At 36.8% G+C, this 16,579-nt stretch overlaps 2 protein-coding genes across 5 annotated transcripts in view; one reads left to right on the top strand and one right to left on the bottom strand.

Moving 5' to 3' along the window:
* Window positions 1-119: 119 nt before the first annotated feature.
* Window positions 120-15,938, top strand: kctd17 (potassium channel tetramerization domain containing 17). Of its 4 annotated transcripts, none has more exons than XM_051914121.1 (7): window positions 120-669; window positions 8,160-8,268; window positions 8,918-9,009; window positions 9,315-9,461; window positions 10,502-10,627; window positions 10,935-11,063; window positions 13,216-15,938. In XM_051914121.1, the coding sequence occupies exons 1-6, from the start codon at window positions 310-312 to the stop codon at window positions 11,037-11,039; spliced, it is 939 nt and encodes a 312-aa protein (XP_051770081.1). In that variant the 5' UTR covers window positions 120-309; the 3' UTR covers window positions 11,040-11,063; window positions 13,216-15,938. The 4 variants fall into 4 exon arrangements, with proteins under 4 accessions (XP_051770081.1, XP_051770084.1, XP_051770082.1 ...); XM_051914122.1 differs by having other exon boundaries at window positions 123-669; window positions 9,315-9,413; XM_051914124.1 differs by lacking the exon at window positions 10,935-11,063 and having other exon boundaries at window positions 121-669.
* Window positions 15,939-16,579, bottom strand: part of gucy2cb (guanylate cyclase 2Cb) — a 19,045-nt gene continuing 18,404 nt past the window's right edge. The window contains exon 27 of the mRNA XM_051914116.1: window positions 15,939-16,579. Coding sequence (XP_051770076.1) covers window positions 16,381-16,579 — 199 coding nt within the window. The 3' untranslated portion in view covers window positions 15,939-16,380.

Below are 16,579 nucleotides of genomic sequence, written 5' to 3'. Positions count from 1 at the left end.
ATTAATTTCCTAGAATTATAAATATCTTTGAGAAAGCATAATCTTAAATATTCAAAGCTGCTAATGCCTAAACACATTCCGCATCCTCGAATCCTCACTGGTTTCTGCGTCAAAAGAACATCATCAACTGGCAAGTGGGCGGGGCGAACACATCGCAGGATACAAGCCAATCAACTGCCGCGCTTATTCTACTTTTATGACTCGAAAAAAAACAGTAGCACGCCGCTTCACCGTGGGAGACAGAACGGCATCCGAACAGCATCCGAGCCGCACCGACAGTCCGCATACCAGCCTCAGTGTAGTACCCTAATGGCAACGGAGGACAAAGGAAAAACGGCGGCGCCCCAGGCTTTACCGGAAACGGGATCCCTTTCAGCAATAACAACACACAGCAATCTAAACAACAATAACAACAACAATAATAACAATAAAGACAACGAGGGAAACGAAGGTGCCACAACAGCCACGTCTACTGCTGTTGAATCCAGTGGGGCTGAAAACATCATAGGAAACGGTTCAGCTGTTAATACCACCGGAGGCAATAACGGCAAATGGGTCCGCCTCAACGTCGGTGGGACGGTGTTTCTAACGACACGACAAACGCTGCTAAAGGAACAAACTTCATTTCTTTACCGACTGTGCCAGCAGCAAGACTTACATTCTGACACGGTAAGACAGCAGTGAGTGATGGTAATGTATGACTTTTTGTGATCCAGGGCGCTGAGGTGTATTAATGATGCAGCGGGGGTCTTCAGTCAGATGGATATACGCGTGCTGCGCTCATTATTAATGCGGACCCCCAGTGTTTGTGCATTAGAGCATCATTGCAGTTATTGGCCAGTAAAATCCACATTTTACTTCACGATGCCTTTATCACATCATGTGATCCAACTGAAGCTGATTTTGTGTAAAGGGAAGTCCTTTTTGATGGGGTAATGGCCAGATCATCAGTACATCCTAAATTTTATAGGAGTGAATCTCATGAAATCATATATTGGATGTTGATAATTAAGCTTTTTTGTATTATTATTATTGTTTATTAGTTATTATTAATATTTATTACTACTAATCTTTTTCATATTTTTTATTTTTGTTATTTTTATATTTTATATCAGCATAAATTAAAGGCAGTAATTATTATATAATCATATAACATTATCCCCCGGTTTCAAAGACAAGGTTTAAGCTAGTCCTAGACTAAAATGCATATTTGTGCTGTTATAACTGAAAGCAACTTGTACTGACATATCTTAAAATATGTCAGTGTCATTGTTTTGTCTCAAGATGCACATCAGTAATGTTTTTTTTTTTCTAGTGTACGTTTATAAAAGATACATAAATATCTTAATTGAACTAAGGCCTAATCCTGGCTTAGGCTAAGCCCTGTCTGTGAAACCGGGCCTAAATGATTTTTATTGAGTTGGTGGGAAAGCATGAATTGAAGTCTGCCACATGAACAATTCTTAAGGAAAAAGAAATAAACAATACAGACAAATAAGCATGTGAACTCAGAAACAATCAAAAATAAATAAATATATAAATAAATCGAGGGTTATGGTTAGGATACTCCTTGTCAAATGACCGAAGGAAAATGAGGCCTAAGGTAATCCAAATTAAGCATCCATATCTTATAGAACTGATCTGTTAGAATGTAAAGCACATGCCAGGAGTTCCAGTGGGACCAGAGAAAATATCACCTTATGCCAACCCTTATGTGAAGCAGGCCTTATTGTCACTGACCCACTGCAATAAAATGTTTTCTTCTGGCAGAGAAGGTTAATATTATATCATTTCCTGTTGGCGGATGTCTTAATGTGTCTGCTTGGAAGGCCTAAATCTAATAAAACTGAATGTAATTTTAGTTGGATGCCAAATATAATTTATTTAGTATTTCCAATATCACTTGAGAAACACTTGTAACGTGACCATATGCAATATGGTACCTACAATAATACCTACAACCTGAAACACATGACAATCAGAGATTAAAAGCTAATAAATGGGGAATATATGAAATATTTGGATGATTTTGAATTGTATTGGCTTTTTTTGCATATACAAATGGATTTTTTTTGACATGGTTCCATATGTCTTCCCATGTGACGTCATCAATGGTAAATACGGTTTCATATTATGTATTTATATATTTGCTTTTTTTCTGCATTACAGTAAAGAGTGTTGTTTTTAAATTTATGGTAATTTATGGTTAGTTATCATTATTTAGTTATAATATCAAATTTATTGTTAGTTATGATGAAAATAATGTCAAAATGCAAATAATATTAATTGCTCCTAAAATAATTTTCTTTAAGTCTCATTGTCTTTAAGAAAGTATAATTTCTCAATTTTTTACTTTTGATATTGGAGTGAAATATCGTAAGATTTACCAATATATGTATGGTAATTTGTGTTATACGTACAGTCAAACCAAATATTATTCAGACACTAGATATAATTTTTTATATTTTTTTACTAGTGGGTGCAGGACACTATAGTTCATTTATGTAAGTGAGGATAGCAAAATAAAGTAAACTGTGACATATTATACCCAAAAAGTCTTCATTCAGTGGACTACCAGTAAAACTGATAAAAATTTGGGACCAAAAATTATTTAGACACTTTGACCTGACCATGTTTTGCTGTGTCCAGTGTTATCTGACATAATTATTTTTTCCGACACAGTTTAACTCTGAGATCGTCATATTTTATTACCATTTTATAGTGAATAAACTGTATTAATGAATGAAATGTTCAAGGTGTCTGAATAAATTTTGGTTTGACTGTATGTTATGTGTCTTTGTATGTTATGTGTCTAATGTTTCTTTTAATCTTATAGCACTAAGGCATACAAAAAGTATTTGTCTTAACAGATGGTACTCTGCCTTCACAGTATCCACCCCCTCCGAAGCTATCCTCTTATATTCCCTCTTATTCCACACTCAAAGTACCTCCATCCCCACAGTGAGTGATGAGGCACAGACGAGCACTCATCACAGCTCAGTTATTACTGGCCGCTGCGGTGTTGTGTGCTCTCTCGCTGCTCATGTCACTCTTCTAATGAGATTAGAGTCATGGCACCTTGACGACTCCCAGCCCTCTGCACAAAAATATCTATGGAGGCTTCTCTGTTCTATTCCTGGACTGGTCTGTTCTTTATTGATAGTTTACATGCATTTTTCCTTGATTTTATAATCATTGTGTTGAGCCAGAAAATTGTTTATATAATTTAAAACTTCAGACTTCATTCTCACTTTTAAGGCGCAACATTTATTGGTCCAAGGGCTTAGAGGGATAGTTCACCCAAAATGGAAATTCAGTCATCATAATGTGTGCACCCTCATGTTGTTCTAAACCTGTATGACTTCCTTTTTTTTTCTGTGGAACACAAAATAAGATATTTTGAAGAATGTTGGTAGCCAAACAGTTTCGGTTCCCATTGACTTCCATTGTTTTTTGTCTATGCAATGGAAGTCAATATGTTTGGTTACCAACATTCTTAAAAATGTGATCACAGAATTTTCATTCTTTATCCCTTTATCTTATGTCATGAAGAGGTATTAAGTATCATTAGAGAATATTATTAGCTAGTTTCTCATCATCTTGAGTGAATGTGCTTTTAACATGAGCCCGAATTAGTTCTGTTAAAATAGCTATTTTGGCTTTCTTGTTGTGTGCTGTGATGCTTTACGTGGCACAGGTTATTATGCAGTTCTGTTTTGAAATTAATAAGCTCTTTGTTTGCCTACCAGGTATTTCCCATGGGATGCAGCTAGTTCCCTATTGGGACTTGGTTCTTATACTTCCTTGTGCAACTACAGAGTTAAACGTTAACACAAGATGAGCGTGGACAGATAGCAAACTTGTCCGATTTGAATTCTGTGTGTTTAAGGCATATACAGTAGTATTATGTGTAAAATCCCCAGTGCGTTCTCGTGTTCTTGTGAAATCCCGAGCGGGGCAACAGCTTGTCTCTTCTGACTCACTGCAGGAGTCATGCGCAGGTGTTGTCATGCCTGCTGTCAAGTCTAGTCATGTGTACTGTGGGGCTGTCTGCTGCACTTGCTGTTTCGAAAATGGGATTTGTGTGTGTGTTTTCTCATCATGTGTAAATGAAGTTCTGTGTTACTATTATAGATTTTGTGCTGCTAATGAAAATATTTGTTAATGCTTTTTTCAGCTCTGTATGTGATAATTAGCTTGTTATCTATGTATGTTGTTCATGTCCATGTTGTTAATCTGAAGTTAGTCCCAAAATTATTGTAAGGTGAATTAAGAAAATTTACAAGGAATAAATATTTCATACTGGCTAGTGCTGGGCTAGTGCCAGTTCATCTGTTATACCAGTTTTAATTTCGCTTATGTTATGTATTTTTCAAATACTGCCATACCGGTGTGTAGCTGAAACAATTGCTGCATATATTCAATGGCCACAATGAACACTATGTAGAGTGTTTAGATTTTGAGTAGAGTTGGGAAAAAAGTATGTCAGATACTAAAAGCTGCAGTCCATAACCTTTTTTGGTTAAAAATGATCCAAAGTCAATTTTTTGAGCAAGTACATAACCAGCCAATGTTCAAAACTATCTTCTTACCTTACCCCAATTCACAACAATAAGCTTGTAATAATGTTTTCTAATTTGATCAGGAAATTCGAGCATGCTGCCATTCGTCTTTCCATCACGTCTGTTTACATAAAGAACAAGTACCAGCTAGTAGGCTATGCTGCAGATGGCCTTTTCTCACAGCAGCTGGGATAATTAAACTTATCATTTTGATGGAGGATTGTATGGTATGACAAATTAACGTTAGAGATTAGACTGGACAGAAATTGAAATCTACAGGTAATTCTAATACACACTAAATACACATAGTCACGCAATGCTGATGTTGTTAACATTAACAATTTGAGAACAAAGTATAACAATAATAATAATTTGCAAGGTTTGATGTGATATGAGCTAAGCGATTGTTAGATTTAATCACCATTGGTGAGCGTGATTTATTGTAATGCTTTTTTTTCTCATGTGGTCAGAACAAAAGTGGCAGATTTGTTACTTGTTCTCTGAACATTGACATTTTCCGGTGAAAATTCTTATTTTGGTCATACTTCCAAGGCTACAATCTGTGATTCCGAAGTACAGTATCCACACCGGTGCGGTGACTGACGGCAAACATTAGATTAATCCGCACTGAGGAGCCGTGCCGACGCACAACCCACGTAAAGATGATAATTCCGCAAATAACTGCAGTTGTAGGTTTCAAACAGAGATGGCGACAAAGAGGCAAAACTTACGGACTGCAGCTTTAAGGTCAGGAATCGGATACCTGTAATAAAATTAAAATTTAGTTTCCGCTTATTGATTCCTGTGTGTGCATTTTAATGTGATTTCAAACCATTTTTAAGCACAAGAAGGTGCAAAAGAGTACTTAATTTGGCACTTGTGTGCTGTTTTCTGTGCTAGAAACATCCACAGGGCGCACATAGAGTCTTCTTGCACTTGAAGCACAAATACACAAAAATGATGTCAAAATATCCTCGTAAACACAGTCGGTTTTGTCTTAAGTGAATGTAAACAGTTGAGAAAGAAAAAACGCATGTGTAACAGTATATTGGATAATGCATGAGGTCTTAAAGTGACAGCAGGCTAATAAAGGCACAATATGTATTTTTTTCGCCGCTAGGGGTCGCTAACTCTTCAAAACAATAACAAAGGCGTAGATTGATGAAGCAATGAATGAGCGTGGAATCATGGAACTTGTCATCATGCCGATGGATCTAATAACATTATAAGGGAAATAACGTTTATGGATGAGTGAATGCATTCATGTTTTTAACATGACTGTGGTATGAAGCAGGGCGTGGCCGAGAATCGCGGGCGCGATTGCTAATGAGAGACAGAATGCAGTGCCACACGCGGGTCCCAGGGGATATAAAGGAATGAGCACATTTCATTCTACCGAACTACTCGCAAGTGCTGAAATACTGCTCATACAGGTCAGTTCATTTGACGAATTAAAATTGTGAGGTAACGCAGCGCTGTTTCACTTGGGCTAATGTTACACTATCATACTAAACTGCATTTGAGTGTGTTGAAAGTTGTAATGTTGTTCTCTATATTAATTTGTTGGCTGTATGAGACTTAACAGTAAGCTAGATCAACATTAGAATATCATACTGATGATATTCTAACATTTCATTGTGTTAAGCTATATAACATTGATTAGTCTTATGTAGCCTACATTTGCTTACCTTGTCTAATAACGTGCAAGAGCGGCGTCTCTGTCAAGTCGAAGTTCGTCACAAAGCTCTCGCCATCTCAGGAAAGCCACGCCAATATTGAGCCTTGTTTTATTTCTCCTTTTGTCCCAAAGTTTGCTTGCCATGGTCCATAATGTTTGAACGAAACAACAATAGTGTGCCGCTAGGCATTACGCAGCTGTCCACGTCTGTTGCCATGGTTACTATGCAGTATAAGCATGATAACGCAGATATTACGTCATTTGTCAGGCGACAAGGGAGGGAAGGGCACTGTTTAAAATTGTGAATTTCTCTGAATGTACAAATTCTTGGAAACATTTAGGATAATGTAAGTACACAGCTGAACGAAATACATAACACTGTGCAAGTGGTTTTTGGAAATTTTAATATAAAAACTTACATATTGTGCCTTTAATCAAAGAACACAAGAAAAAGAAAATCACTCACTGATCTTGACTGAATAACTTTTGTAAATTTATTAAGGAGTAATCTATATTTTATTTATATTTTATTTTTAAAATTTTTTATTTATTTGTGCTATTGTTAATTTGTTTATTTGTTCTTATTTTTACTTGTCTTTAATGATGTTTAAAATTTATGTTAGTTAGTCCAGTTTATTTTGCTGTGATATTTTTGTTAAAACCATAGGAAAGTGTTCTTTAGGCTGCTGATTTTTTGTAGGCCGCTGAATTTTGTTCATGGAAATCAGTTTAAACGCAACGTTCGGCCAAAAAACAGAATAAATGTTTGATATAAATATTTGACCTAAACGTTTTACCTTACTGGAATCGAAACTGGGAAACGATAAGAATCGGAATCGTTAAGCAGAATCGGAATCACCAAAATTCAAATGATACCCAACCCTAGTTTTGATAGGGCACCATTATTGACTGCATAGTGCATACCCTTCTTACTAATGGTTATAACTATATAACACAACAATAAATAACCCACACAACTAACTCTCTTTAACATAATACCATGTACAGCCCTATGATTTTTGTGACGCAGACAGAATCACAGAATCCAGTCACAAATGGAACTTACTGTATAAAGCAAAATATCACTAAAATTTTGCAATGTTTGGACGAACGAATCAAAAGAAGGGCTGTACAATGAATCAAATCGAGCTTGTTGTGTAGGTGTGTTGTTCATGTCCATGTTGTGAATCTGCAGTGAGTTATCTCATTTATGCTCTCTTTTGCTTTCTCTAGTTTTATAACCTTGCAGTGCTGTTATTCAGTCTTGAGCCTTCTGTTACGTCAACATCTTCCTCTTTCTTTTTACCTCTTTCACCCTAGTGCGCTTCTATGCACTCTTTATTTCTCTTTTTTCTTTTTGAGTGCTCTTGCCCTGGGCTCAGTTGTGTAATGTTCTCTGTAGGGCATGTTGTACTAGGGTACGATGTAGCCTACATGACGTCCTGCTCCATAGGTCCTGTCTCGCTAGACTGGTGCTGATCTCTTAAGGTTAATTCACTGCAAAGGGGAGACCCTCAGCCAATCTGGGACAATGACTGTGGCCATGCTAATGTGACCTCTGCTCACTGCCACTTTCCACATGCCCTTTCCTTTAATGATTTTTCTCTCTTGTGCCAAGTCACATTTTCATTCCCTGAGGTGATGTACTGTTCAGTGCATCATGTACATCAGTTAAACCGCTTCAGCACAGAGTCAGTTGCATTTACATATGGAATTTCCTAACAGTTACCACAATATTAGCAAGTTAACAACATCTAATATTGGTAAAATATTATATACATCATTGATAACTAATGTGTGTTTATTTTTAAATATTACATATTTAATGATATTGTATTTTGTACATGTAAATACCACATTATTAAACATCTAATTTTATTTAATTATTAAACTGAGGAACCTGTGATGTGTTTGTGTAGGACGAAACTGGCGCTTATGTGATTGACCGAGATCCCACCTATTTTGGTCCCATACTCAACTATCTGCGACATGGGAAGCTGGTTTATAACAAGGAGTTGGCAGAAGAAGGTCTGTTCATTTCTTTTCAGGCATTTTCAAATGTATGGCCATATTTTAATATTATAATAATATATAATATTTTAATATCAGCACATAACTATTGATGCATTGGTACTATATGGTTAACACCTTTTTATTTATCAGTATTATTCAATTGTGCTATTGTAGTATTATTAATGGAATATTATAGTATTTTGAAGTTTTTTTTTTTTTATATATTTTCAGTTTTTGTTTAATTTCTAGTTGTTTTTACCTTTTTTTATTTGTTTTTTTCCCTCCAGTTTATTTCAATTGATGAAAATGTGTTTTTTAAATAGTTTTAGTTTTAGTTAGCAATAATATCAGTTGATTTTGAATATTTGTATATGGTCAATTCCCCTATTTTAGATTATTTTTCATCTTTCATGCATCATCTAACACTCACTTAAAGTTAATATTTCAAAACACTAATATAATAGCACTGTTAAATGTAATCTTTAGCAAATCTCCAAATGAAAATCCATTTGTACGTTAAATTCACTTGCAGCATTTACAATGATTAATTTTTTCGTGTTTTTTTTTTTATTCATTTAAAATTTCAATATTGGTGCATAATATCTAGTCAAAACAGCACGTAACTGTAAGAAAATGTAAAAATGAAGTGTGTCTGTGCCGTCAGGTGTCTTAGAGGAGGCAGAATTTTACAACATCACACCGCTGATTAAATTAATCAAAGAGAGGATTCTTGAGCGAGACTCCAAGGCCACACAGGTAATGAGCAGGGTGTTTTATCATGCCTCCCATGTAGCTTTATTTTCTGGAAATATATATTTTTTCCATTAGTATCCACTATCCAGTTTTCAGTTTCATCACTTTCTCAGCACTATATTTCTGTCCATTTCAGTTTCTACTGTACATTTGTGACTACATTTGCGTGCTTATGCAACAGCCGTCAGTTTCCTGCCCACTCTCGCTCTTCTTTTCATACTTGCCTTTTGGCATTCTTCTCTACTACCCACCACATTTCTTTTTTACACTTCACCAGTCTTCACCCTCTCCCTCTGTCTCTCATACAGCAGGTACCACCAAAGCACGTGTATCGGGTGTTGCAGTGTCAGGAAGAGGAGCTGACCCAGATGGTGTCCACCATGTCGGACGGCTGGAAGTTTGAGCAGGTCAGCGTGCGCGCCTGCCGAAAACCCCGCCCCGGACTGCTCTGGACTGTGGGTTGGACTGACACTGAGTTGATTTCCCTTCCCCTGATCCTAATGCTCCCAGTGTCCAATTCTCCCCTCAGATTCAGAGTCCAGTAACGTAGCTAAATTGTGAAATTAATCTTTTGCCATTTGTATCCATCTGGATTTTACATGGTCAGTTGCACCAAACCCTCTTAATCATTATGCGTTTTTGAAAACTATATAATATTATTCCAGCTTTGTCATTATGTCGTTTTGAACATCCCTAATGATTTTGCACATTTGAAATGTGGAAAACTACATATTCTAACAAAATAAGACTGATTTAGGGTCCACCATACACCAACAAGAGGGATAGTTCACCCAAATTGAACATTCTGCCATCATTTCCTCACCCACGTTTCATTTCTTTCTTCTGTAAAAACTCATAAGAAGATATTCTGAAGAACATCGGTAACCGAACAACATTGGTGCCTATTGACTTCCATTGTGTAGACAAAATATATATATATATTTGAGAAAAAAATGTTTCTCTTGTGCTCCACACAAGAAAGAAAGTAATACAGGTTTGGAACGACATGAGGGTGAATAAATGATGAAAGAATGTACATTTTTGGGTGAACTATCCCTCCTTAAAATGTAACGCTTTAGTGAGACACTAAAAAACAATGCAAGACATGATGAATCATTCAAAATTGTCCATCTGCATGTGTACATAAACTAACATTTAAAAAATGCAGGTTCAATATTTAAAAAAAATCAAGGCCATGAATATCTATCTATCTCTAAAACATTGTCTCCTAATTCTATTTGCTTTAAAGCACAGCCATGAAAAACATTACAGTTAATGGGGGGGAACTAGGTGAACCTCACCAACAGACTAGTCTAACTAGTTAACCAACCTGACCTATCTCTAACAAATGCAATGAAGATGTTTTGGTACAGCTGACTAGACATTTGATCCATCTTGATGTTTTCCTTAATGGTCCTCTCCCCTTTCCTCAAATCTCAAGTACCTCTCATAATGAAAAGACCTTCTCTTTCTTGGCTGTTCTTTGCTTTTCAAGATGGTGAACATTGGCTCATCTTACAGCTATGGCACAGAGGACCAGGCTGAATTTCTGTGTGTGGTGTCAAAAGAGCTGCACACCTCGGGTGGAGGTTTGGGGACGGAGCAGAGCCACAAGACTAAGGTTGGAGAACCTACAGACACACATACACACCTAACAGTTCATTTTACGCTGTCCGTTTTAGATCGTGCCATCTCACAAACACCGTAAAGCACAGTTCCAGTGACACATTCCTCAAAAACATGCTTACGACCTACAAAATCTGCATCTTTTCATCTCATTTCACATCAATAGCCTTGAGATCCATTCGCACACCTACTCTTCACAAATTCATAAATCTTTTTCATATTTTTTTTTGTATGCCATCATCTGTCGTGCTGTGATCCCTCCGGTTTCTGTTCACCCTGTTGTTCACTCATAACACAACTAGACATCGGACACACAGGAGGAGGATGGAGCGAGGAAGGAAGAGGAGGAGGAGGAAGAGGAAGAGGGAGAGAGAAATGCCACCCCCAATGAGTGGATTAGAGATTAGCAGAAACTTGTGTCAAAGGAATTGGTGAGGCAATGCTGTCATGTTGGTTGTATTAGTGGTAGATGTACAAAAGTCTAGTAGTCGGAGGGTTTTGGTGAATTGCATTTCGGTGCACCAAATAAGACGACCACATAAATCTATATTAGTTTGTCTGGCTGTGAAAATAGTCCTATAAGACTGTATGAGGAGGATTTATCCAACTAGTTTTACTTGCCTTTTATGAGCACAGTGCAATGAAATGCAATAGCCTTCACCTCCCAAGCATGATTTTCCCTCTTAAGTTACTATTCCCTATGTAAACACACAAGAGTGCAGACAAACTATTGTGCGGTACTGAACCTTGAATATAAACTTGAATAAATATATCTTTAAAATGGGATTTTTAGCACAGGTCACTAGACCAGAAATGGTGAACGAATGACTCAACCGAATGACTTCAGTATTTAGCACAGCGTCTGTTCCATGAACTGCCATTGAGTCACTGCCATCTCCACCCATATCTACATCTTCAGCAAAAATTATCTTTGTATTTGTCATAATTACATGAAACATACAAGGAGGCATATTTCTCACTTTATACTATCCATATCCAAAGTTATTAGTAATTCTATATTTCTGTAGATATACACTACTGTTCAAAAGTTCTGGGGTCTGTATTATTTTTTTTAGTTTTTGAAAAGTTTTTGAAAAGATAAATCTTTGCTCACCCTCAGGCTAAATTTATTTGATCAGAAATACAATGAAAATAATAACATTGTGAAATATTATTACAATCTAAAGTAACAGTTTTCTATTTTAATATACACTATATTGCCAAAAGTATTGGGACACCCCTCAAAATCATTGAATTCAGGTGTTCCAATCATTTCCATGGCCACAGGTGTATAAAATCAAGCACCTAGGAATGCAGACTGCTTCTACAAACATTTGTGAAAGAACTGGTCGCTCTCAGGAGCTCAGTGAATTCAAGCGTGGTACCGTGATAGGTTGCAATATGCAATAAGTCCATTCGTGAAATTTCCTCACTAGTAAATATTCCACGGTCAACTGTTAGTGGTATCATAACAAAGTGGAAGCAATTGGGAACAACAGCAACTCAGCTACGAAGTGGTAGGCCACGTAAAATCACAGAGTGGGGTCAGCGCATGCTGAGGGGCACAGTGCACAGAAGTCGCCAACTTTCTGCAGAGACAATAGCTACAGACCTCCAAACTTTGTGTGGCCTTCAGATTAGCTCAAGAACAGTGTGTAGAGAGCTTCATGGAATGGGTTTCCATGGCCGAGCAGCTGCATCCAACCCTTACATCACCAAGTGCAATGCAAAGCGTCAGATGCAGTGGTGTAAAGCACGCCGCCACTGGAGACTAGAGCAGTGGAGACATGTTCTCTGGAAGGACGAATCACGCTTCTCTTTCTGGCAATCTGATAGACGAGTCTGGGTTTGGCGGTTGCCAAGAGAACAGTACTTGCCTGACTGCATTGTGCCAAGTGTAAAGTTTGGTGGAGGGGGATTATGGTGTGGGGTTGTTTTTCAGGGGTTGGGCTTGGCCCCTTAGTTCCAGTGAAAGGAACTCTTAATGCTTCAGCATACCAAGACATTTTGGACAATTTCATGCTCCCAACTTTGTGAGAACAGTTTAGGGATGGCCCCTTCCTGTTCCAACATGACTGCGCACCAGTGCACAAAGCAAGGTCCATAAAGACATGGATGAGCGAGTTTGGTGTGGAGGAACTTGACTGGCCTGCACAGAGTCCTGACCTCAACCCGACAGATCACCTTTGGGATGAATTAGAGCGGAGACTGCGAGCCAGGCCTTCTCACTAACATCAGTGCCTGACCTCACAAATGCGCTTCTAGAAGAATGGTCAAAAATTCCTATAAACACACTCCTAAACCTTGTGGAAAGCTTTCCCAGAAGAGTTGAGGCTGTTATAGCTGCAAAGGGTGGACCAACTCCATATTAAACCCTACGGATTAAGAATGGGATGTCATGTGCACATAAAGGCAGGCGTCCCAAAACTTTTGGCAATATAGTGTATTTTAAAATGTAATTTATTCCTGTGACGAAAAGAAAAAAAAAAAAAAAAATTTCTTCCAGAGAAATTGTACTGACCCCAAACTTTTTAACGGTAGTGTATTTCTGTGACTATAATATCTTTTCCAACTCTTTTGCAGCTGTTCCAGATCCATGGGTCCCGGATGTAGGATAAAAAGAATTTTATTTTTCTAGATATCCATTTTTTTTCATGTCCTCATGATGCTGTTTTTATAGCCATACTTTTTTAGATTTGTTGACTCAAACAACGGGTATTAGCGGGAGACAACCAGCAGCAAAAAAATTGAATTGAAATGTTCCTAAAAGCAAAAGGCACCTGAGGTATTAAGAAAAGATCACAATTACTAAATCTTAGTACATGGCCTGCTACCAAAGAGTGCAACCTAGTAATGGGATACTATAGTAAATTTTAGTAAATAGTAAATACATTTAAACAATAACTAAAACACTTAGTCAGGCTTAGTCAGGATAGACTGTAATCAGTGATGGGTAGACTGTGTGGATATGAGACTGTAATCAGTTATTTAGTATTTAGAGTTTAGGTTTTGCACATTTACTATAGCAGAAGAATGGCGGCTCTGCTACAGACACAGGTCATGTCCTGTTCCATCTAGCATCAGCTGTGGGTAAAGTGCCAGCAGTGTCACCCTGGCAGACCACCAGCAGTGCACTTTACCCCCATTTACAGTCTGTGGAAGTTCATTTTGATAGTCGTTGGCGCCGGATAGAAGGTCAGGGTGTCATTAGAGGTCACTGGGATATTACAGGGCTCGCGAGAGTTCTGGTTGTGTTTGTATGCTGTATATGGATTTTTAATAGGTCCGGGGCACAGTTTACTTACAATGAATTTAGTTTTGTTCGTTCAGCTAATGTGCTGGATTATGATACTGTGTCACTTCTTAATGTGTTTTGTGTAAAGGGTAGATTTTTTTCAAAGGAACTAGCCTGGCAATCAAAATCGTTCCAATCAACATGCCTCAATTCAACAAATGAACAAGCACCTTTTGCTCTCTTTAGCCTAGAGACGTGCAAATTAGCTTCCTTTGGGATTTTTATGTGCTGTGGGCTGATTTGCATGCCTAAGCTCTAAGCTTGTTTATTAAATATGCTGTAGTTTTGCACAAATTTGCATAGATACAGTGCCCCAAACATATTTGGACGCTTAAACCATGTTAAAAATGCATGAATTTCATCGCATTATATAACAGAATAGCAAACCAAGTGGCTGTTATTTTAAAGACAGATAACTCAAGCACACTTTTCAAGTAAAACATTTCACAGGAAAATGTTTTATAGGATTTTGTGGTCATTCTGATAAGACACCTGTTTAAACCATGGGAAACTGGCTTCATAGTACATCCACTAAAAATACCAGTCAATTAAAAGTAATTGAAGTCAAGCTTCATTTGTTTGCAGATGCAACATATTCTCTTTTTAATGCAGTGAATTTTTTTTATGTGGTTTTAAATGTGACTTAAGTGTTCAGATACTTTTTGGGGCCACTGTATATTTAGATGGGTGAAATGTTTTTTTGTTGTCATGTTTAATGACAGCATTATCGGTCAAAACTCACTTGAAATTGTTTTTTTGTTTTTTGTAAAACATGTTCAATTAGTTTGTAATGGCAACATGGCCTATTATTATTATTATTATTACTACATTTATACAGAGGAAAGAGGCATTTGTAAACACAGTTTTGTAGCTCAGTGCGTTACTGGGTCGATCAATTCTTATTCTGTCCCCATTAGCTGCTGCTATGTTCTAGAACTGTGAGCATAATAACAGTCCTTGTGTCTAGACAGAGAATAGTGAATTATATGAAACAGGAGAGATATTATAAATTTCATCAACACGTGTAGATGCAAATGATGTAGGAGCGGCAGAAGTTTTGATACGACACATATCATATTAGCATGTCAGTGCAGTATAATAGTCTCTTTAAACTTTGTACTGGTGTGTTGAACAAATCTTCTCACTGCATTGAATTTCAGAGGTATGTTTTATTTTTCAAGTTTGATCTTTTATGTGTTAATTGCATAATATTTAATGGCCTTGTATTTTTTTATAATCATACTGTGCCATCCTTCTGTATTTATTTTATTCTAATAAATGTCAGATTATGTTACTTGTCAGGGCACAGGTAATGTTTTGGTTTATACTGAATTTTAGTCTGTACACACAATGTCCATTTTTGTCTTTGTTTTGTTACATTTGTGTAACATGTCTCTAGTATCAAAAACATGGTCTGCGCCATCAAAATGAGTTCATTTTGATGGCGCAGACCATGTTTTTGATACTAGAGAAATTTTTGATACTAGAGAAAATTCTTTGTTATGTGTTCTTGTCGATTTCTATTATATTTACAGTATAGGCAATTTGTATACCATACTTCCACTCTGAGCTCTTATATATCATTTATTTATAAAATCTGGGATGTGTTGTGGCTTTTTATTTTTTTTTTCATGGTGTGAAAGGTAAAATTGAATTTTGTTATTTATTTAGTTTTTTTATGTACTTTATATGTATAATTATGTATGTAATATTGCAATATTAATGCATTTTGATTAGCATTGAAATCACAGCAGCCTGTTGAAACAAACTCCTCAGGTTAAGAAGATTACTAATGGTTTTCTTAACTTAATGGGTTTTGTTGAAACGGAGCACAGACCCTTAATAGTGTATATATGCCAAAGAAAATTGGATTAATGTCAGTCTCTTCAACCAAGAGAATATCTTTCAGCACAGAAAACAATCATGAATTACTGTAGATGTCCAAGCAGCATTACTGTGTAAATAGTTATCAAAATAATTGAAATAAAGTTTAGTTTCTTTTTCAAAAATGTGTGAAGCGTTTAGCATGTTTATTATAATATTATTTGGCTGAAAATTAAATATCTTTCCTATGAAACATTCTGTTACACTCTCATTCTTCATATACAGTCACTGACTGACAGCAGATCTACTGCAGTTTGTTGTACAGTGCTTAATATTGCTGTATGGTTAAACATTAATGCAACTGCATAATATAAAGCTTAGCTTAATGCTGTCTGTTCAGTTTAAGAAGAACAATTATATGTTTTTTTTAGAAAGAAAGCCTAAGCTAAGCTCTACAACACTTGTTAACAATGAATAATGTTAAGTATAAATGTTTTTTATAAATCCAAATATACATTGTATTTACATTTTGCAGTGATTTCAATTGAAATTCAGTTCTGTCATCAACAAAGGGCTTTTGGTCCAGATGCTGATGCGGCAGTGTGTTAGTGTCATGTTCAGGGTTGGGGTTACAGGTATGTGCTTTGACTGTCACCGGTGGCCAGGTGGAGATACTCTGGCAGTTCTGTGCAATCCATTTCCACTTCCACTATGGGCTTCCTGTGACGTGCTGACAGGGTCTTTCTCTTAAATAAGCTGGAGGGCCGCTTCTCCTGGCACGTCTTTATCATTTCAGATAGGTCCTGCTGCAGATTCTGGAAGTTTTCC

Source organism: Ctenopharyngodon idella, chromosome 12, assembly GCF_019924925.1.
Source record: "Ctenopharyngodon idella isolate HZGC_01 chromosome 12, HZGC01, whole genome shotgun sequence".
NCBI lineage: Eukaryota > Metazoa > Chordata > Actinopteri > Cypriniformes > Xenocyprididae > Ctenopharyngodon > Ctenopharyngodon idella.
Note: the sequence above shows the minus strand (reverse complement) of the source record. Positions and strands in the feature narration are given on the sequence as shown.

Bases quoted from the DNA above. Each gene is read 5' to 3' on its own strand.
- kctd17 (XM_051914121.1), top strand. From the start codon at position 310: ATGGCAACGGAGGACAAAGGAAAAACGGCGGCGCCCCAGGCTTTACCG. The intron at 8,269-8,917 runs GTCTGTTCATTT...CTGTGCCGTCAG, and splicing joins CAAGGAGTTGGCAGAAGAAG to GTGTCTTAGAGGAGGCAGAA. The intron at 10,628-10,934 runs GTTGGAGAACCT...TAACACAACTAG, and splicing joins AGCAGAGCCACAAGACTAAG to ACATCGGACACACAGGAGGA.